Source organism: Choloepus didactylus, chromosome 13 (genome assembly GCF_015220235.1).
Source record: "Choloepus didactylus isolate mChoDid1 chromosome 13, mChoDid1.pri, whole genome shotgun sequence".
NCBI classification, from domain to species: Eukaryota; Metazoa; Chordata; class Mammalia; order Pilosa; family Megalonychidae; genus Choloepus; species Choloepus didactylus.
The window spans coordinates 6,725,836-6,749,607 of NC_051319.1; the positions used below are offsets into that span (position 1 = coordinate 6,725,836).

Below are 23,772 nucleotides of genomic sequence, written 5' to 3' on the forward strand. Positions count from 1 at the left end.
CACATCCTTGTCAGCATTTGGTATTGTCAGTTTTTATTTTATTTTAGCCATTCTAATATGTATATAGTAGTATCCTGTTCTTTTAAATTGCAATTCTCTACTGATGTATGATGTTGAGCATCCTTTCATATGTTTATCTTCTGTCTGTATATCTTCTTTGGTGAGGTGCCTGTTGAGATCTTTTGCCTATTTTTTAGTTGGGTTGTTTGTTTTCTTATTTTTGAGTTTTAAGAGTTATTTGTGTATTTGGGTAAAATACCTTTATCAATGTATTTTGCTGATATTTTCTCCCAGTTTGTGGCTCATCTTTCTATTCTTTTATCACTGTCTTTCGCAGAGCAGAAGTTTTTAATTTTAGTGAAGTTCAACTTATCAGTTTTTTCTTTCACTGATCATGTTTTTGTTTTTTTTTTACCTAAAAAGTCATTGCCAAAGCCAAAGTCACCTAGATTTTCTCCAATGTAGCTTTCTAGAAGTTTCATAGTTTTCATTTTACTTTTAAGTCTATGATGTACTTTTTTAAATGCAATTTTATTGAGATATATTCACACAGCATGGAAACCATCTGAAGTATACAATCACTGGCCCACAGTATCATCACATGGTTATGCATACAGCCCCCCAGATCAAATTTATAACATTTTCATTACTCCAGAAAAGAAATAACATTTAAAAAGAAAACCCTAATCCTCCCATACTCTTTATCCCCCATATTATTGACTCATGATAATGGTGTGGTATATTTGTTACTGTTGATGAAAGAATATTAAAATTTTACTATTAATTATAGTCCATAGTTTGCAATAGGTACTTTTTTCCCATGTACCCTTCTATTATTAACTCCTTATAATAGTGTAGTACATCTGCTTTAGTTCATGAAAGAATTTTTTTATATTTGTACAGTTAATCACAGACATTGTTCACCACAAGATTCACTGTGTTTTACATTCCCATCTTTTAACCTCCAACTTTCTTTCTGGTGACATATGATTCTAAACTTTCCCTTTCCACTACATTCACACACCATTCAGCACTGTTAATTATTCTCACAATAATGTGCTGACCTCAGCTCTGTCCATTTCCAAAGGTTTAAGTTCACCCTAGTTAAACATTCTGTACATACCAAGCAACTGCTCCCCATTCTTTAGCCTATTTCTATATCCTGGTAACCTATATTCTATATTTTGTATCTATGAGTTTACATAACTCATAACTCTCACGATGTTCCCTTTCCCCATCATATAAAGGGTGTTTATTGTATCTTTTCCAGAGTTTGTTTATGCATATACAAACTAGAAATATATTTTCCCCCCGCATTACACAAAAATTTACATCTTATATCTAGGAATCTTGCCATTTTCACTTCTTGGTTTATCTGTGATTGACCTTGAGTCAAACAGTAGTACTGATGATGTTGACAAAAAAGTAAGTAAAAGTTTATTCTTTCGGCCAAGACCATTTGATAGGGAAAGATTAGTCCTTTGAACAAATGATGATGGGACAAGTGAATGTATACATGCAAAAAAAAGTTGAACCCCTTCCTTACAGCGTACTCCAAAATTAACTCAAAATGGATCATAGACCTAAATGTAAGAGCTTAAATTTATAAAACTCCTAAGGGCTCAGTCCTCGTGACTTTGGATTAGGCAAAACCTTCTTAGATATGACACTAAAGGCACAAGTTACAAAAGAAAAAATAAATTGGACTTTATCAAAATTAAAAACTTTTGTGCTTCAAGAGGACACCATCAAGAAAGTGGAAAGACAACGCACATAATGAGAGAAAATATTGCAAATCCTGCATCTAAGAGACTTGTATCCAGAAAGTATAAAGAATTCTTATAACTCAACAATAAACAAGACAAAAAAATTGTCAGTCAGAAAATTGGCAAAGGGTCTCAATAGATGTTTCTCCGAAGAAGAAAATACAAATGGCCAATAAGCACATGCAAAGATGCCCAGGATCAGTAGTCATTAGGGAAATGCAAATCAGAACCACAATGAGGTATCACTTCAACACCCACTGAATAGCTATAATCAGAGAGACATAGTGGTGAGGAGTTGGGGAAATTGGAACCCTCACACATTGCTAATGGGAATGTAAGATGTGCTTTGGACAGTTTGGCAGTTTCTCAAACTTACCATATGACTTACCGTACGACTTAACAACTCCACATGAAAAGCATGTGTCCACACAAAACCTTGCACACAAATGTTTGTGGCCACATTATTTATAATAGCCCAAAGTGAAAACGATCCAAATGTCCATCACCTGATGAATGGATAAACAAAATGTTGTTTGTTTATCCATACAATGGAGTATTATTTGACCATAAAGGGAATAAAATTCTGATACATGTTACAACATGGATGAGCCTTTAAAACATTACGCTAACTTGATGAAGTCGGACACAAAAGGACAAATGTTGTATGATTCCATTCATATGAAATGTCTCAAATAGGCAAATTCATAGAAAGAGAAAGTAGATTAATGGTTGCCAGGGCTGTAGGGAAGGAGGAATAGAGAGTGAGCTAATGGATATGGTGTTTCTTTTTGGGGGCAATGAAATATTCTGAAATTTACATGATCGTGATGGTTAAATAACCTTGCAAATATAATAGAAACCTCTGAATTGTACACCTTAAAATGGTGAATTTTATGATATGTGAATTGTATATCAATTAAAAAAACTTTTTTGCTTGAAGTCTGTCAAAGTATATCATCTTTGGCTTTGGAATACTAATAAAAGCTTATTAAAAAGAGTATATTAAAAAGAACTTATGCTTTGTAATAAAATAACTATTTCCAAAATGATTGTGTTAAAATGACTTTGTTGAGGATCAGGTAAGACTGAGGCTGCCATTTCAAATGTACAAAAAGTCTCAAGGCGTTATTCAAAAAGCCTAAAGTGTTTATTATTCTTTATTTTTTTCTCCAGCTCTATATGATAACTATCATTGGTTAATAAGAGGAAAATCCACTCAAAATTTTCCTCTGTGTAATAGAGGATACAGACTTTCATGAGTTGTTCTTATTTATATTTCATTAGAAAATGAGTAAAGATATGACTAAAATTTCAAAACATCTTTTTATAGGCAGCATCATAATAATGGAATGCTTTAGCAAGAAAATTTTTTCTACAGGGAAATAGTTATAATGGATCTTTTTTGGGAATACAGGCAGTATATCATATTGGAATAATGTTTAATGTTAGAGAGATTTTGTCTCAAGGGAAATAATTATATCCATTCAGTGGACTCAAATTTGCCATATGTATTAGAAAGAAACAACTTATCTACCAGAGAAGCCAGCAGTTCTCTTAAGGGGAGAAAAAGAAGCAACAACCTCATCTGTTTGAGAATTCTAAATTCTGATTCTTGTTATACTGAAGGTTGAGAAAAGGCTTTGTCATTTTCACAAATAGTTTAGGGTGCAGTTGCTATAGCTTTCAGTGGCTTTGAGTGGTTTTAAAAGATTTGATAGTTTTTGAAGGCGTTTTTTGTTCTCTTGCCTTTTGTTTATCTTCTGTTTTGTTTATCTACTTATTACTTAGTAGAACAAGCTGTTTTATTTTTTTATTTTAATGTTTCTTTGACTTGTATTATCTTTGTACCTGTCTCAGTATTGAGCATGTAGTGGGTGTTCAATAAATATTAACTGATGACAATCCTTTTTTTTTTTTCCAGTTTTTTTTTTTTTAGTCAGATGTCTGAAAATAGAGTATATCTGTTGTTTATTCCTTTTTACAATTTTAGATATCCAGACACTTCTTACAATTAGTTATTGTTTGGACTGACACAATTTTACACTGATTTTTTTGGGGAGGGAGAAGAAAAACAAGAATTTAGTTCTGGGAGTGGAATAATTGGAGATGAAAATTTTAATTACCTTTCTCTGTGGAACAGTATTTAAGTTAAGACAAAGCTTTTGATGTAGGGAATAATAAGTCATTTCTATGCTGTATTTTAGATTAATGCTCATTATTCTAATAAAACCTTTTTCTGTTTTAACAAAAAGAAACATATTAATCAACCCAAAGAAGTAAGAATCAATAAGCAATTCCAAAGGGATCAAGGTAGCATTTAGCACTAAATTATGTTTCTTTCTGTTTCCGGTTAGAATTTCTCATGCAATAATTAAGTCATTATTAATTTATAACTTGAGGTTTCTTTCTTTTTAGCCATATCTGTTGAATCTTAGATGCAGGTAATCTTGGAGATTTTTTCCCCACCTTAAGATATTACACATGGTTTGTGACAGTAATTGGAATTTTTCAGTTTAGGTGATCATGCATTGAGTTGATGAAAAGAAAGTCTTAATTCAATACACATTTATTAAGTCTGCAGCAATCAATAAGCCATAGTTCCTGAATTTGAGGAACTTACAGTATTATATGAGAAGACAGACAGGTAAAGTACTGTAATACAGTCTGGCAAGTGTCACTTGGGAGGTGTAGGTAGAATGCTCTTGGATGAGCTAGCATTTCTGTATTAATATTGCGGGGTGTCATTAACAATGGGGAGGCCTGTGTGGGTCAGGAAAGTCCCAAAAAACAGGTGACTTGAGGTGCAACTTGAAAGATAAGTAGGAATTTACCAGGTAGGCGAGAGGGAGAAGGGATCCCAGGCAGTAGGAACAGCATGTGCAAAGACACAAAGGCTTTCTTCACAAGTGTGTGTTGAGGCAGCAGAATGTAGTTGAAAGAAGGTGGGCTTTGGGTCAGAAACTCCTGGGTTCAAATTGGGCTCCAGTGCTTGCTCAGCTGTTATCTGCAAGTTCCTTAGTGGCTCTAGGTTCAGTTGCTTCATTTGTAGACTGAAGATAATATCATCTAGGTTTGCTGGGTGGATGGGTTGAGAAAATCCAGTGGTCTTCAGCTCTGTGGAAGAGAGTGGTAGATATAGTCAGTTAGCAGATGTGCATGCTAGGAAAGCATTTTTATTATCTCATGATGGGCAAATACCACTGATGACTTTTTAAAAAAATTTTTATTAGAGCAGTTGTAGGTTTACAGAAAAATCATGCAGGAAGTACAGAGTTCCCATATATACCCCCACCCCCAGTTTTCCCTATTATTAACATTTTGCAGTAGTGTGGCATCACTGTTAATTTTTATCCTTCTTGTAGGTTAAAGCAGCAACTGGAGAAGAGGTGTCAGCTGAGGATCTTGGAGGTGCTGATCTTCATTGCAGGTGAAGCAGAAGGCTGTTTCTTTCCAGGATTGACTGTAGTTTTGTTTGTTTAAAAGAAGTTTTAAGTTATTTTTTTCTAAGTGCTAAATTTGTCAGACCAAACCACAGTTTATTTGTTCTTGATCTGCTGTTTTAGGCTTCAGTTCTTTAAACTGTGGAGTTGCATTTCCAAGCTAGAGGGTTAGCTTTCCTCTTATAGCCTGGAAGGACTAGAGAGATGAGTTTCTTATCTATTTAACAAATATTCATTGAACGTTTGTTGTGTACCAGGCACTCTTCTAGATGTTGGAGATAAGGCAGTGAACAAGATGTACACTGTCATTGCCCTCAGGAGCTTACATTCTAGTCAGGTAAATGAGCAATAAATAAATACAAAAAAATCAAATGTAGGTATATGATAAGGGCTACAAAGGAGAAATTATAGGGAGAGCATATAAAAGGTGGATGTATCCTTTGGTGTACTGGTAAATGTTTAACAACTGATTTTCTGGGGGGAGGGGATAAAAAAGCCCTGGTTTGTGGTGTTTGCCAATTTCTGTGGTACGAATTATACCATGATGGCTGATTGCAAGTTACCAACGTGACATCACTGAATGTGGAATCTAAGATATATGGACAGTCAGCTCTCCTAAGACAGGTACAAGCTAGCTGCAGTACACCACTGGGTTAGGGTTCAAGGGTAAGAATACCATCTACCTCCAAGGGTTTTGTGATGATTAAATGAGACAATACATGTAAATTGCTTGAAACAGTATCTACTTTAAGTAAAGACCTAGAAATGTTAACCACCATAATTATCATTGTTTATCATCACTGGTTATTAAAGATCTTGGACTTCTTAAGTCCAAAGGGAAACCATTGAAGGTGTTTTTTTTGGTTGTTTTTTTTTTTTTTTGCCTTTTAAAAAATCTTAATTTTTATTCTAGTACCATATATGACCTAAAATTTCCCCTTTTAACCACATTGACATATATTTATTCAGTGTTGTTCATTACACTCACAATAATGTATTTCCATCACTACCAGCCATTTCCAAAATTTTACAATCAACCTTAATAGAATTTCTGTACAAATTAAGCACCAACTCTTCATTCTCTGCCTCCAGTCCAGTCCCTGGTAACCTATATTCTAGATTCTAATTTATTAGTTTGCTTATTGTAATTAGTTCGTATCAGTGAGATCATGCAATAATTGCCCTTTTGTGTCTGGTCTGTTTCATTCAGCATAATGTCTTCAAGGTTTATACATGTTACCACACTGTATTAGTCAGGGTTTTCTAGGCAAACAGAACCAACAGGAGATAGCTGTAAATATGAGATTTTATAGAAGTGTCTCATGCAACTGTGAGGATGCACAAGTTCAAATTCAGTAGGGCAGGCTGAAGTTCTTTGATGAACTCCCCAGGAGAGGCTGGCTGGCTGAAGGAAAAGTCAGAGTTCTCTCTTTTCCCTTAAAAGTCTTCAACTGATTAGATTACATGGAAGGGTTTTAAGCAGAGATGTGTTATCATCAGATATTTCATTAAAAAAAAAAATCCCTCTGGCTACTAAATGGAGAAAGCTTGGAGGATTGGCAAGACCCTTACGTGGGTGACCAACTGATTGGGTGGTTTTATGGCTAGCATAGGTGAGAGATGCCAGTGCCTTAGATGGGTGTGGTTATAAAGGAGAGTGAAAAGATTTGAGCTCTGTTTTAGAGGTGGAATTGGAAGACTTGTTGACGGATTTCACATAAGGGGTAGAGAAAAGTGAGGTGACAAAGATGATGATGAAATCGTTTCATTTCCTGAGATTGGCAAGACTAGAGAAGTAGCAGATTTGGGGATGGGGCTGGGGATCAGGCTTTTCTTTTGAATCTGCTAAGTTGGAGATGCTTGTGAAACATCCAGGTAGAGATGCTGACTAGACAGTTTCTCCTGGGGTGAATGCAGATAGAGAAGAGAGCCCAGAACCATGCCTCCAGGAACCCAAACTGAAATGGCAAGTACATGCAATCATTGAGCTTGGTGATCTCCTTTTGCTCTGGCAAACTGCAAACCCAGGGAGGCAGATGGTTCCGGGAGGATTCCCATGGGTGGGAGAAGGAAGAGAAGTGGGAGCATTTCTACTTTCCTATCAGTGAACACTGCCATGACATTTGAATAGTTGGATATTTGCCTCAGTTTTTCATTTGTTCCTTTCTCATTGAGCACTTACTGTAGGTAGATTGATTGTACTAAGTGTTAGGAGCAACAAAGATTTATACTTTAATTAGGCAGATAAGAGAATTAAATGAATGAGCTAAAAATACAATTACAAAATAAATTTGTTAGTATGCTTCCACTTTTACAACTAAAGGTTGAAGGAAGCAGGATTAAAGGAATGACTGGCGTGGAATCAAGGGAGTCAGAGTAAAGCTTAGAGGGAGGAGGTGAGTTGCTGGCTGAGTCTGGGCACAGTGCTTGCTTGTTCAGGTGAGCAGGGTGTATGGGCATAGACACAGCGTTAGTGAATATCTGGTCTCTTCCTGACCCTTACAGAGAGACAGTAAAGTGATTAGCCTGGCTAGAGTGGATGTTTCATCCTAGAGAGAGTGAGGGTGCAAGGTTAGGGGACCAGGACAAAGTGAGGTACCTCTGTTTATAGGGCTTCATTAGGGGAAGGAGATAAAGATGATGTTAGAGGAACATTAGCTTTTAAGTTTTTTTTTTTATTTTGACTGTTTTAAAAAAATAATCCAGGGCCCATAAAAGCTGTAAGCAGGATATCAAGTTAGGAGTTACAGGCTCTGGAATTCATCTTCCAGTTGCCTCACTTATTAGCCTTGTGACTTAAACAAACTACTCAACCTCCCTGAGCCTCAGCTCCTAATGTGTAAAATGAAGATACAAATAGTATCTACCTCATAGCCCAGTGCCTGGTGCATACTAAGCACTCTATTACTATTACCTGTTATCATTAATGGTAATCTGTTTTAAGTCAGGAAAATGATTAGGTGGTGATGACTTTTTTTTTTTAATTTGGTCATAAAATTTACACAGGTTGCTTTGGGTTTTCTCTATCTTTATAAATACATATTTATACCTCTCTGATTAGTCATCCCTAAGAGCTACTTAGACACAAAGATTTATATAAACATTCATCAAAGGTTTCCCTCTCTTCCCTTTGTGGTAAATAATGTGCAGTTTTTGTAAAAAAAAAAAGCATTTAATTTGAAAGATTCGCTGATTTAGAAGCAGTTTCTTCTGCTTCTACTTGTTTGCTGAATTATTGCAGTATAGCAAGAAGCCAGCAACTGCAGCTGTATTGTGTGTGAAACATTTTAAAAATATGGTAGATTATAAAATGTTGCATTAAATTAAAGAAACTGAAAGGTCTGCCATTTGCAAGGCATTGGAGGGATAGCAGAGGAGTAAACATCTCTGCTTTTACTTAGGAATACCTAATCCAGAGGTGGAACGTGACATGAAACCGTTGTTAGAAACCTGGATCTTAGAAATGTCTCCTGAGGTTTTGGCCTTTTCCCTATACAAAAAATTCAACATTTAGATTGTGGCAGCTTACTCCTTAATCATAAAATGAACCTAAATTCTCTTTCTTTGCCTAAATTTACAGATTTTTAAAATACTTTGCTAGGAAGTCATAGTACACCTACATCTGAAATAACAAGCCATCTAATCTGGGCAGAACTAATAACCCAAACAAGCCTGTGCTTCACTCACACTGAACTGAAATTAAGCAGGAACCTGCATGGTGCTTACTGCAGAGCCGTTTTATCAACACCCATTTTTAACTATGATCTGAGAGACAGTTGTGTTCAATCCCTTGTGTTGTGTTTGTTACCTATGCTGCCTTCTTTCGGGGGCTAACTTTGTAAGGGAAGGCTCATCAGTCCCTTGGAAATGCTGAGAGAATAGCTGATACATTTATTAGAAGCTCAGTTAGTTACAGTTTCTTCTGTTATGGGCTACATCATGAAAGTTTGCCATCAGTGGTTGGATTTTGTCATATACAGTTTTGTTTGGTGTGCATGGGATGAGCATTTAATAGAAGCCCTAGACAGCAAGGCCCTCTGATCTAATAGAAGGTCAAGATTGAGAAATAGAAGGCGTGGATTCTTACATAGGTACTAGTGGTCCTAGGACACGTACTTGTGCATACCTTATTTTTTTCTTGTGTATAAAAACAAGGATAATATTGTTTCCAGGGACATTGTGAGGATCAAATAAGATGACATTTATTCAGGTGTTTCAGAAGTAAGCATGCTGTCATCTGTAGATGAGAGAAGATATTTGGGGTTTAAGATATTGAATTATTTTACTTTTCCCTGTTCTGATTATTTTAGTGTCCTTTACTCTGTAGAAAGTCTGGAGTGACTGACCACTACGCTTTGGATGATAACCATGCCCTTCACTTAGCTAGGAAGGCTGTGAGGAATCTAAATTATCAAAAGAAATTGGATGTGAGTAGGAGTTACTCTTATATCTTTTATTTTGCTGAAAAACATTTTGGCTAATGTCACCTCAAAATATCTTTAAATGGGTTATTTCTATATTTCTGCAGGTTAACATTGAACCTTCTGAAGATCCTTTATTTCCTGCTGATGAATTATATGGAATAGTTGGTGCCAACCTTAAGAGGAACTTTGATGTCCGAGAGGTATGTAAAAATGGAACTCTTCTGAGCCATAAACCATGTTTTCTATCTCTTTATATGTGTATCCACTTTCAGAGTTAAAGTCTGTTAAGATATGTTCATGTCTGATAATTGATGTGGATCTCAGTAAGGAGTGACATGTAAGGGAAAGATATCTTTCTAGAGTGTAGGTTTCATTGGTACATGGTAAGTACTCGAGATGGGAAAACTTATTATAAGGTTTTCATTATACAGTGACAAAGCTTGGTTTGTTCATAAATAGGATTCCATTTTCCTGTGGAAGGTAGGAGTGATGCAGTGCAGCTTAACAATTTTCAGCTATTTCTTTTCAGTACTGTAATTTTGGGAAATGAATGAAATGTCAGTAAACTGTTGGAAGAGAAAAACATACTCTTTTAGAGCAGTATGACATTAGCAAAGATTAGACCTTTGACTACAGTTGAAGATGTTGCCATGGTTACAGATTGTAGACATAATCATCTGTAATCTAGACTGACAGTTTTTTGTGTTTACATGTAACCTGTGGTCGTTTATTTTGTTCAGTATGGATAGCGGCCCGAGTAATTTTTAAATTAGGAAATTATCTTAATATCATATTCTATGCTAGAAGTCTTAAAATTTTAAATTACCTTTCCCTTTGATTATAAAACAATTGTGTAAAATTTAGAAGATACAGAAAAACATAAAGAAAAATGGCAACATCCAGAGAAAGCAACCAATGTTTTGGTGTTTTGCCTTAATGCATATGTATGCATTTTTATGAGAGAGCACATACATATGTTTTTTCTACTTTTACTGTACTAAATTTTAAACATTTCCCCATGTCTTTCTAAGTTCTTCATGGAACGTTTTTCTGTGGCTAGATCCCTAGGTGTGGTTGGGTCAGTATCTTTTGGCTGGCCGGCATTCTTGGGATTCCTTGCCTTTTTGTCACATGGCAGTGCACATGGCAGCATCTTCTCCTTTCTCTTCTGGTGTCCATTGACTTCCAGCTACTGGCTGCTCCCCATTATTTGTCTCTCTGACTAACTTTCACTTTGCTGATAAAGGACTCTAGTAATCTGGATTAAAGCCCAACCTGAGTCAGTTGGGTCACACTTTAAATGAAGTAACATCTTGAAGAGATCTTATTTGTATTGGGTCCACACCCACCAGAATGGGGACCAAGACCAAGAACATGTCCAAACTGGAGCACACAATTCACTCCATCACACTAGTGGACTTTAAATCCCAAATTTTACAGAGCTTTAACTGATACGTCATTTTAGCAAGTGATTTAGTTAACTTTAAGCTTCAGTATTGGGGTTTTCATTTGATTTTTCAGTTAATTACAGGTACAGAAGAAATGGTAGTTAAAATCTGATATGTTTGAAAAATGACTTGTTCTAGTTAGTGCTAGGTAGTCAAGTTTTCTAGATGGCCAAGAATTCATTCTTTTCACCATAACTACTTTTTCATTTATTCAACAGTATTTATATTACGTATTTGTTCTATGCCAGGCATCATTTCAGGTGCCAGAGATACAGAAGAGAACCAAAGAGATACAAACCCATGCCTTCATGGTATTTCCATTTCATTTTAATAGAAATCTTTTATAAAAGATAGATTCTTTCTTACTTTCTTAAATAGTATCCTGGACTTTTTTTTTTTTTTTTTTTTAAACAAGATCTCACGTAGGTATTTTTATGCATACTTTGCAGATGAGAAAACAGTACTCAGTGAGGGTAAGTGACTTATCCAGGGAAGCTTGGGCCTTCAAAGTCCAGGGTATCAGGGGACTTGGGGATGTGTTGGGGCAGGTTTCTTAGATGTGGAAATTTCAGCTAAAGGGTGTGGAGGGCGAGAAGCCTGAGAAAGGATAGGCAAACAAGGCATAAATCCAAGTGCAGTTTTCCTGGGGTATCTTTTGTTGATTCATGCTCATCATGGTGATGAAAATTTATTTTATTTTTCTCTAATAACAAATAATCCCTAGATGCAGGTCCTAACATTGTGTGCAGCTATAGGACAGCACTAGAATATGAGTCAGAAAATCCGGTTCTAGTTCTTGTTGCCCCAATCCAGAGCTACTGGGATGTAACTTCTATGAGCATTGGTTTCTGCTTCTATGAATAGGAATAGTGCTACATTCTCTGTCTGCTTCCTGAAGTTTGGGTGGCTGGAGAGTGAGAAGGTGGTATTATACCGAATGGCCCTAGATTGTGGTGCCCATTAGTGGCTTTCACTTTGTTTATAGATTTTCTGTTTCTTCTTTTGGTGCTACTATGCTATTACAAAATAGTAGCCTCTTTCCCTTTTAAAAATTGTTAAATCTGCTCAATATGCCCAAGGCAAAATAATTATTATGAGATCATTAATGGTTTTGTTATGTGTAAAGAACGGTAGTTGCTATATGTTGATCGTTTATTAAAAGGTGTAATTTTGCAGATATATAACATCTAGGAAAGAGAAATGTTATAGTCTCATATTGTTGGAACTTTTAGGAAAATAAAGAATAACTCAAAATAAGCTTTTACTTATGGAAATATGTATATTAGGAAGCATTCATTCATTTTTCAGCCTTTGCATCTTAGAAAAGAGGGCTTTGATTGATGTGATAAAGAGAAAGAGACATGCAAGCTAGAGAAGAATATCTATCACGCTTTGAAATACTCGTGATGTATAATGATGAGCCCCAAGTATAGTCATTTCTACTCCTTTTAGGTTAATAATATATATTCAGAATGCTCTTTCAGCTACATCAGATTCAGAATCAATGAACGTTTATTGAATGCTTAATAATAATAGCTGCCTTTTACTGAGAGCCAGGCATTGTGCTTTAGTTAGTATTTTTTCATTATCATTATTATTATTTTACAGATGAGGAAATTGAGGCTTAGAGAGTTGTAGGTAACCAGCCTGTAATTCTGGTATCTCAGTGGTAAAGCTGGTTCTTACTCTCAGCATTATTTTCTTAGGTTCCATTACTTCTGTAGTTCATACACATCTTTTTTCACAACTTTGTTGCATTTTTCCTGAAGTGAAAAACGGAGACTCGGGTTAAATGATACATAGACTATGTGTGACACCATAGGTTGGAACCCATGTCTTCTGACCGTAAAACTTTATCATTTACCCATAACCTGCTTTCTGATTGAATCCCTGAAGCTCTGCAGATACATTTTGAGTAGTCTGAAGCTCTAAGTTGAGCAACAGGCCCATAGAGTCTCTTCTGCTTCTTATGTATGTAGCATGGTGCTGCTGCTCTTTTAGCAAAGTGTAAAATCAGCACCCAGAATGGCTTCAGGGCATTCAACATGCATGTAAAGTGAAATTCTGGTGAGAAGATTTTCTGGATAGGGTGAAATTTTGTCAAAGTGACAGCTTCACTGTGAATTTGTTTTCTTTATAAATAACTTTAATGCAAAAAGTCTTTTGTAATGTAATTTCTCAGGGACATTATTTTTCCTCTCAGGTCATTGCTAGAATTGTGGATGGAAGCAGATTCAATGAATTCAAAGCCTTCTATGGAGACACATTAGTCACAGGTATAAAGAACAAGAAATGAACAGATGAACATTTTCTTTTGCTTTGAAAATAAGTGATCTCTTGTCTCAAGGCTTTGAAATACTTGGCATGAGCTTTATTATTTAGAGCAGTACAAATGTGTGAGTCAGTATTCAAAAGGAGCTATTTTATAAAGATCATTTGTAGCTGAATGGCCTCATGGATCCAAAGAGTGTAAAATTATGGCAACTTGATGCTGTGAGGTAGGCCCTTACCTGTGGCTTTGTGGTATTACCTGTATGAAAATGTTCTCATAGTAAAATTAGCAGCAAATATTTGTAGTTCCTTTTGTTTCTTTGGGTAGCTATGTTTATTTTGAAAATTTCAGAACCATTTCCTTTGCTCTTTAGTATCCACTTCCTGTTAAAAGTTTTATATGATGTTTAGGTTCTCAGAAGTGATGTAGAGTGAATTAAAGCTTCTCATAGCCTCAGTGTAGATCTTATGGTGATTCATGCAAATACTAGATTGAGAATACAGAGCAGCATACCAAGTCTGGAAAAACTATTAAAATAAGGATATTTAGGAAAGTTAATTCATTTGTCTAAATTGTTAAGTTTGCAGGCCTCTGAAGAAAAGTATTTGAAACACAGCTAGAATAATCTGTCTTGGACAGATAGCAGAACAGGTTTTGTAAGTTTTATTTGTTCTTATAAAGCTTGAAAATGTAGAAGGTAATCAGAAGACAACATATCAGAATAGAATAGAAACTTGCTGTAAAAATTCAAATTGTAAAAATATGTTGAGGCTTAAGGATAATTTACAACACTTTCTCCTGATCTGATTTATGAGCAAGAAAAGGGTTCACACTGGGGTGGAATTTGTATTTTTGTATTTAGGTGTTTAAGTGATTAAGAGCTTTTTGTTTGATATATAGGCAGGATTTGTCACAAAATAGTTCAGGATATAACCCTCACTGTGAAGCAGTTTAAAACAAGTCAAAGCTGTTTCTGCTTTCTCTGAAGATGGATGGGCTGTTCTTGTCATCTGCTTTTATGTATTTGCCCTATACTTGCTAAAATACTGTGACCTCCTTGTCCCCTAGAATATATATCCAGTTTGTTCCATCTTGGGGGGAATGAGAGGGTGAGAGGAGAATGAGATGAGGGGGATGAGAAGATGGGGGAGGGATGGGAGGGAGAGGAGGTGAGAAACTAATTGGGGGAGGGAGGTAATGAGAGGGTGAACAGGAGAGGGAGGAGAGGAACAGGCTTCTCTAAGGATCAAGTGTGCTTGGCAGCCATTAAGAATTTCCTCCAGCCTCAGCATTTGCCATATGTAGGCCCTAGTAGTTTCTTGGACATTTTGCTTTTCCGTTTAGATCAGGAAGTTAGAAAGGCCCTTCCTCCATGGGTGTCCCTAGTTGTAGTGGGGGCATGTGCCCATCTCAGCAGGTCCTGTACCTGCCATTCCCCAAGCAAGGCTAATTGTGGGTTGATAATGTCAGTAGTTAACAGGGCAGTACACCATCAGGAATAGCATCTTGCTGGTGAGTGATGTGCTAGTTTCCATCTCTTTTTGTGAGAGTGGAGCGGGACTAAGAGTAGATTGCTAGACCATTTTGGATTTTGTTCCTCTCCGAATTGCTTCTCTAAAGTGACAGTGCTGTTTAGGATGCTCATCATAGGCTTTGAAGTGGGCTTCTGGGCCTGAAAGACAAAGAGAAATCACATGGTCATCAAATCAGTGTTTTATCAGATAAAATAAACATAGTGATTTTAAAAAATAATAAATCAAGACAAGGCTAAGTAAAGAACAAAAATAATCTAAAAACTTGGTATTCTGTGTTGTCAATATGTTGACATTCTCTACTATCCATTAATTTTCATTCACCAGTTTTTTTGAGCAATTGCTTTGTGTCAAGCACCCTGAGTCTCTTAGCCACAGCCTTTCTGTCGAGCTAGAGCTTGAAGAGACAGAGTCCAGTTCCAGGAACTTTCATAGCATGCTTTCTTTGACCCTCTTTCGCAGTTTGTTGACTCTTGGGTTCCAAGTATTTAACATCTATTTTTAGTTATAAGTAGGCTTTTTTATTCCCTCCCCTTGTTGAAAGTCATACTCTTGGGAAAGGAAGGTCTCTCTAGTTGAGTTCTTTGGGGTTTCAAAATAATTAGCTTTCTCTGAAATCACCTAACATATCTGTCTCATCAAACAACAGTTTTTTTTGTTTTTTTCTTCTTTTCCCTTCCTTATTTCTCCTGTGTTTGTGTGTATGGAGGGTAGGTGTTTGGAGCAATAGAGGAAATGGTGGTGAGATATAAAGGAAAGTTGTGGGAAGGAGAAAGAAAAAGATGTAAATATAGAGAAAATGAAAGTGGAGTGGTTCATTTTCTTGTAAGCTTAACTACATTTCTTACTTTAGAATTAGTTATCACCAGGCTTACCTGTTCCTGACTTTTTAAAAAATTGCCTTTGCTGAGCTTATCCTTTTTATTTTAAGGGACTGTGGTTACCACATGCCTTTTCAGGAAAGCTCATCATCTGAAACTAGCTATTAGCTCTGAAAGTTGACTGTTACAGCTCTGTATGTCTTTGTTTTCCTTACCTCTATACACCCCTAATGTCTAGTATGTAATACATAGTAAGCACTCAGTTACATATACATAACAATTATATGCCTGTCAGATGAGTAGATATCTTTACATATATAACACAACCCTCTCAAGAGAGCAAAAGAGAATAGACTCCAGTACCTTATTAATAAAATTTGTGACAAAACCATAGACAAAATCTCTTTACATTTAACTTTGATCAGAAATTAACGAATGTAAATATGTCTGTTTTTATTGTGCATTAAAAGCCCTCCGAAATCATAAAGTCTTTTTTTAATTTTCTTTTGAGGATTTGCTAGAATATTTGGGTACCCAGTAGGCATCATTGGGAACAATGGTGTTCTCTTTTCTGAATCTGCAAAAAAGGCAAGTACTGTTTAAACTGTTTCAAGATTTTTCTGTTTAAATTGAATTAATTTTGAAGGACAAGTAATGAATTAAAATTTATTTCATAAAAGCTTTAAAATGTTTAAGTAGATGCCTTAGCAAACAGAACTCTGTGCGTGTGTTAGAAACAGTTTTTATGGTGGTTTACCTTAACATAATGAACTATCTGGAGCACCATTAAAAAAATAAAATGCACTAGTTTTAAGAAAGTTATTATAAAATACTTGAATTACACTTGTTATAAAGGACATGTACATATTCTAAGAAGACACGGAACATGTCTTGAAAACTTCATTCTCTAGTGTTCCATGCAGTTGTTCTGAGACATAGTCTGATTATTCTGTTCTGTGCTGTCACTGGTTTAACTCTTCGATTTTAACTTTTTGGAAATGGGAGGGTAGTGGGACTTGTTTCTGGAGCTCTGACTTTAAAGAGGGAATTCTTGAGTATCTTTTGGCTTAGTATTTAATTTCCTACATCTTCTCAGGTTTACTTAAATTTGGATAAATGTGATTCATGTATGTATTTGATAAAATATTTTCTTAAAAAAAAAGATATTTAGCCTTGTTTTTCCTCTTGAAATGGTAGAGTAGATCACAGGATAAGACATCTTTTATTGCTGTCTTCTTTCATACCCTAATTGAGGAAGAATTTGACTTTTGTGAAATCTTTCACCTATAAAAATCAGTTTTTATATTGTATTCATTATTGTTCTCTCAATTCAATTATAAAACAATAATAAGAAAGTATATTAAAATCACCTATAATCATACTAGAAATATATTCTTCATTTTTTCTATCCCCTTTTTTTAAAACAAAATTGGTATTACCATATATATAGAAGTTTTGCTGGTGTTCATTCAATAATGTATATATAGAGAGCATTTTGAAAAATATGAAATATTCCTGAAATAATGACTTAATGAATAATTAATATATTTATTTCAATAAAGGAAATGTCAGATTGAGGCCAAACAGAATTCCACCTGGTTTTATATGTTGGCTTGGCATGAGAGCTTTGTTTGGCCTCAATCTACCATTTCATTTATTAAAATAAGCCCCAAAGGTCTATATGATTTCCTCTTTCTTGTAAACATAGGAAGTGTTTATGTATGGTCGAAAAGTTACTTTGAGATTTTGTACCTGCCCAGGCATTCCCAGCAAAAGTGCAAGGATATGCTATAAGAGTTTGTGTTACAATCTCAAAAAACAGAAGGGAAATAGTTCATAAGAGTTTTCTTTCTTAATCTTTAGAAGAGACAGAAAGCAATAGTTAACAATTTTGTTTCTTTACATAATTCATTTTCTAGACTCAAGCTTAGAAGGTCCCTAGCACTTATCTAATAAAAAATCCCATTTATTTAGGGTGTATTGTTAAGAACAATATATTTTATCATAATCTTGGTGCCTGAAAGGATTTTAGATGTTCATTAAAAAGTAAATGTTGTCCTAGGCATACGGTTTATAGTCTTATCTTTTTTAAAGTGGACAACTAGAGAATATCTTTTTTTTTTTTTTTCTATTAGTTACAGTATCTAGTTTATGCTGATTGCATCCCTCCCCCAATGCCTCTCCATTTTTAACACCTTGCAAGGTTGACATTTGGTTGTTCTCCCTCGTAAAAGAACATATTTGTACATTTTATCACAACCGTCGAATACTCTAGATTTCACCAAGTTACACAGTCCCAGTCACTATCTTTCCTCCTTTCTTGTGGTGTCTCACGTGCTCCTCATCTTCCTCTCTCAACCGTAGTCATAGTTACCTTTGTTCAGTGTACTTACATTGTTGTGCTACCATGTCCCAAAATTGTGTTCCAAACCACACTCTCCCGTCTTCTATCACCCTGTAGTGCTCCCTTTAGTATCTCCTGCAGGGCAGGCATCTTGTTCACAAAGTCTCTCATTGTCTGCCTGTCAGAAAATACCTTGAGCTCTCCCTCATATTTGAAGGACAGCCCTGCCGGATACAGGACTCTTGGTTGGTGGTTTTTCTCTTTCAGTATCTTAAACATATCACACCACTTCCCCCTTGCCTCCATGGTTTCCACTGAGAGATCTGCACATAGTCTTATCAAGCTTCCCTTGTATGTAATGGATCGCCTTTCTCTTGCTGCTTTCAGGATTCTCTCTTTGTCTTTGACATTTGATAATCTGATTATTAAGCGTCCTGGCGTAGGCCCATTCATATCTCTTCTGTTTGGAGTACGCTGCGCTTCTTGGATCTGTAATTTTATGTCTTTCTTAAGAGATGGGAAATTTTCATTAATTATTTCCTCTATTATTGCTTCTGCCCCCTTTCCCCTCTCTTCTCCTTCTGGGACACCAATGATACGTACATTATTGTACTTTGTTTCGTCTTTGAGTTCCCGGAGACGTTGCTCATATTTTTTCATTCTTTTCTCCATCTGCTCCTTTGCGTGTAGGCTTTCAGGTGTTTTGTTCTCCAGTTCCTGAGTGTTTTCTTCTGCCTCTTGAGATCTGCTGTTGTATGTTTCCATTGTGTCTTTCATCTCTTGTGTTGTGCCTTTCATTTCCATAGATTCTACCAGTAGATTTTTTGAACTTTTGATTTCTGCCGTATACATGTCCAGTGCTTCCTTTACAGCCTCTATCTCTTTTGCAATATCTTCTCTAAACTTTTTGAATTGATTTAGCATTAGTTGTTTAAATTCCTGTATCTCATTTGAAGTGTACGTTTGTTCCTTTGACTGGGCCTTAACTTTGTTTTTCTTAGTGTAGGTTGTAATTTTCTGTTGTCTAGGCATGGTTTCCTTGTTTATCCAAATCAGGTTTTCCCAGACCAGAACAGAGGGAAGAAATATTCAGTATCTGGTTTCCCTGCGGGTGTGTCTTAAAAAATTGCTCCACCCTTTGATGCCTCAGGTCACTCTGCTTTTCTGCCCAGCAGGTGATGCCTGTTAGCCTATAATTCTTGACTGGTGTGAGGAGGTGTGGCCGTGTTCCCCCAGGCTCTGGGGTCTGGTTCTGAATGGAAAGGGCCCCACCCCTTTCCTTCTAGAGAAGACAGAGCCCCCAGGTGGAGGTCATTAGCATTTCAATGGTCTCACTCTCTGCTTGTGCTGTCTCCGCCCTTCCCCGAGTCACAGCCCTGGAAACTTAAAATGACTGGGGCTTTCTCCACTGAGCCGAAAAAGAAACAGATAGTCCCCTTCAGACCCAGTCAAGGCGACCCTCCGGCTCTCCCAGGTCAGTTGTCACCCAAAGCCTCTGTCTGTTTTTTGGGGCTGCGTACCTGTAGTGAGCAGTTCACACTCGCTACTTAAAACCCCAGTTGGAGCTCAGCTGAGCTGTATTCGCTTGCTGGGAGAGAGCTTCTCTCTGGCACCACGCGGCTCCGCAGCTCGGGCTATGGGGGAGGGGGTCTCCCGACCTGGTTCCGCAGGTTTTACTTACAGATTTTATGCTGTGTTCTCGGGCATTCCTCCCAATTCAGGTTGGTGTATGATGAGTGGATGGTCTCGTTTGTCCCCCCGCAGTTATTCTGGATTATTTACTAGTTGTTTCTGGTTTTTTGTAGTTGTTCCAGGGGAACTGCTTAGCTTCCACTCCTCTCTATGCCGCCAACTTGCCCCTCCTTTGTTTGTTTGGGTTTTACAATGGGGGTTTATTAGTTCACAAATTTACAGTTCTAAGGCCCTAAGTGTCCAAACCAGGGCATCAACCAGAGGATACCTTCTCTGAAGAAAGGCCAGTGGCATCCAGAACACCTCTGCCAGCTGGGAAGGCACGTGTCTGGCGTCTGCTGGTCCTTTGCTCCCGGGTTCTGGTTTCAAAATAGCTTTCTCCAAAATGTCTCTGGGCTTCTCTCTCAGCTTTTCTCTCTCAGCTTCTGTGCATCCTTTCTTGTTCTCCCAGGGTGTTTCTCTCCAAGCAACTGGTGGTCTTTTCTCTTTTCTGGGGCAAACTCTGGGTTTCATCTGTTAGCTTAGCATTTCTAAATGTTTTTTGTTCTGCATCTCCAAGCATCTCGAGAATATCTTAATGCAGGTTTCAACCTTTCTTACTGACAGGCAGTTCTGTCTTTTCTGTTATTTAACTTTCACTTGCTGTAAGGAATATCAGTGATTGACTTCCTGCCTGATATGGGCAGTTGTCCTACAGCCGTGTACCAGTGATTACACAGATGACAGTGCAAAATGAGGCAGAACAAACCTATGGTAACATGTCCTATTGTTAACACATCAGCACCATTGTATTTTTTTTTTTTTTTTTTTTTTAATCATCATTTTATTGAGATATATTCACATACCACGCAGTCATACAAAACAAATTGTACTTTCAATTGTTTACAGTACCATTACATAGTTGTACATTCATCAACTAAATCAATCCCTGACACCTTCATTAGCACACACACAAAAATAACAAGAATAATAATTAGAGTGAAAAAGAGCAATTGAAGTAAAAAAGAACACTAGGTACCTTTGTCTGTTTGTTTGCTTCCCCTACTTTTCTACACATCGATCCATAAACTAGACAAAGTGGAGTTTGGTCCTTATGGCATTCCCAATCCCACTGTCACCCCTCATAAGCTACATTTTTATACAACTGTCTTCGAGATTCATGGGTTCTGGGTTGTAGTTTAATAGTTTCAGGTATCCACCACCAGCTACCCCAATTCTTTAGAACCTAAAAAAGGTTGTCTAAAGTGTGCGTAAGAGTGCCCACCAGAGTGATCTCTCGGCTCGTTTTGGAATCTCTCTGCCACTGAAGCTTATTTCATTTCCTTTCACATCCCCCTTTTGGTCAAGAAGATGTTCTCCATCCCACGATGCCGGGTCTACATTCCTCCCCGGGAGTCATATTCCACGTTGCCAGGGAGATTCACTTCCCTGGGTGTCTGATCCCACGTAGGGGGGAGGGCAGTGATTTCACCTTTCAAGTTGGCTTAGCCAGAGAGAGAGGGCCACATCTGAGCAACAAAGAGGCATTCAGGAGGAGACTCTTAGGGACAAATACAGGGAGGCCTAGCCTCTCCTTTGCAGCAACCGTCTTCCCAAGGGTAAAACTTATGGTAGAGGGCTCAAGCCATCAAACCACCAGTCCCCTATGTCTGTGGTCATGTCAGCAACCATGGAGGTGGGGCAGGCGAACACCCCTGCATTCTCCACAGGCTCCTCAAGGGGGCACCACATCGTTTTTGTTTTTGTTTTTTTTTTTTTTTCCTTGTTTGTCTTTTTTCTTTTTTTTTTTTTTTAACTTTCCCTTCTTTTTTCAAATCAACTGTATGAAAAAAAAAGTTAAAAGGAAAACAAACATACAATAAAAGAACATTTCAAAGAGACCATAGCAAGGGAGTAAGAAAAAGACAACTAACCTAAGATAACTGCTTAACTTCCAACATGTTCCTACTTTACCCCAAGAAAGTTACATACTATAGCAACATTTCAGTGAACTTGTTCCTACTACATCCATCAGAAATTAACAGACCATAGTCATTTCTGGGCATCCCCAGAACGTTAAATAGCTTATCTGTTCTTCTTGGATTATTGTTCCCCCTTCCTTAATTGCTCTCTACTGCTAGTTCCCCTACATTCTACATTATAAACCATTTGTTTTACATTTTTCAAAGTTCACATTAGTGGTAGCATATAATATTTCTCTTTTTGTGCCTGGCTTATTTCGCTCAGCATTATGTCTTCAAGGTTCATCCATGTTGTCATATGTTTCACCAGATCGTTCCTTCTTACTGCCGCGTAGTATTCCATCGTGTGTATATACCACATTTTATTTATCCACTCATCTGTTGAAGGACATTTGGGTTGTTTCCATCTCTTGGCAATTGTGAATAATGCTGCTATGAACATTGGCGTGCAGATATCTGTTCGTGTCACTGCTTTCCGATCTTCCGGGTATATCCCGAGAAGTGCAATCGCTGGATCGAATGGTAGCTCTATCTCTAGTTTTCTAAGGAACTGCCAGACTGACTTCCAGAGTGGCTGAACCATTATACAGTCCCACCAACAATGAATAAGAGTTCCAATTTCTCCACATCCCCTCCAGCATTTGTAGTTTCCTGTTTGTTTAATGGCAGCCATTCTAACCGGTGTTAGATGGTATCTCATTGTGGTCTTAATTTGCATCTCTCTAATAGCTAGTGAAGCTGAACATTTTTTCATGTGTTTCTTGGCCATTTGTATTTCCTCTTCAGAGAACTGTCTTTTCATATCTTTTGCCCATTTTATAATTGGGCTGTCTGTACTATTGTCATTGAGTTGTAGGATTTCTTTGTATATGCAAGATATCAGTCTTTTGTCAGATACATGGTTTCCAAAAATTTTTTCCCATTGAGTTGGCTGCCTCTTTACCTTTTTGAGAAATTCCTTTGAGGTGCAGAAACTTCTAAGCTTGAGGAGTTCCCATTTATCTATTTTCTCTTTTGTTGCTTGTGCTTTGGGTGTAAAGTCTAGGAAGTGGCCTCCTAATACAAGGTCTTGAAGATGTTTTCCTACATTATCTTCTAGGAGTTTAATGGTACTTTCTTTTATATTGAGATCTTTGGTCCATTTTGAGTTAATTTTTGTGTAGGGGGTGAGGTAGGGGTCCTCTTTCATTCTTTTGGATATGGATATCCAACTCTCCCAGCCCCATTTGTTGAAAAGACCATTATGGCTCAGTTCGGTGACTTTGGGGGCCTTATCAAAGATCAGTCGGCCATAGATCTGAGGGTCTATCTCTGAATTCTCAATTCGATTCCATTGATCTATATGTCTGTCTTTGTGCCAGTACCATGCTGTTTTGGCAACTGTGGCTTTATAATAAGCTTCAAAGTCAGGGAGTGTAAGTCCTCCCACTTCGTTTTTCTTTCTTAAAGTGTCTTTAGCAATTCGAGGCATCTTCCCTTTCCAAATAAATTTGATAACTAGCTTTTCCAAGTCTGCAAAGTAGGTTGTTGGAATTTTGATTGGGATTGCATTGAATCTGTAGATGAGTTTGGGTAGAATTGACATCTTAATGACATTTAGCCTTCCTATCCATGAACATGGAATATTTTTCCATCTTTTAAGGTCCCCTTCTATTTCTTTTAGTAGAGTTATGTAGTTTTCTTTGTATAGGTCTTTTACATCTTTGGTTAAGTTTATTCCTAGGTACTTGATTTTTTTGGTTGCTATTGAAAATGGTATCTTTTTCTTGAGTGTCTCTTCAGTTTGTTCATTTCTAGCATATAGAAACATTACTGACTTATGTGCATTAATCTTGTATCCCGCTACTTTGCTAAATTTGTTTATTAGCTCTAGCAGGTGTATCGTTGATTTCTCAGGGTTTTCTAGATATAAGATCATATCATCTGCAAACAATGACAGTTTTACTTCTTCTTTCCCAATTTGGATGCCTTTTATTTCTTTGTCTTGCCGGATTGCCCTGGCTAGCACTTCCAGCACAATGTTGAATAACAGTGGTGACAGCGGGCATCCTTGTCTTGTTCCTGATCTTAGA

At 37.0% G+C, this 23,772-nt stretch overlaps 1 protein-coding gene across 1 annotated transcript in view; it reads left to right on the forward strand.

Moving 5' to 3' along the window:
- MCCC2 (methylcrotonoyl-CoA carboxylase 2) overlaps positions 1-23,772 on the forward strand; it is an 82,684-nt gene that overhangs the window by 41,436 nt on the left and 17,476 nt on the right. Inside the window, 5 exon segments of the mRNA XM_037801646.1 lie at positions 5,129-5,193; positions 9,534-9,633; positions 9,735-9,830; positions 13,282-13,354; positions 16,215-16,291. Coding sequence (XP_037657574.1) covers positions 5,129-5,193; positions 9,534-9,633; positions 9,735-9,830; positions 13,282-13,354; positions 16,215-16,291 — 411 coding nt within the window.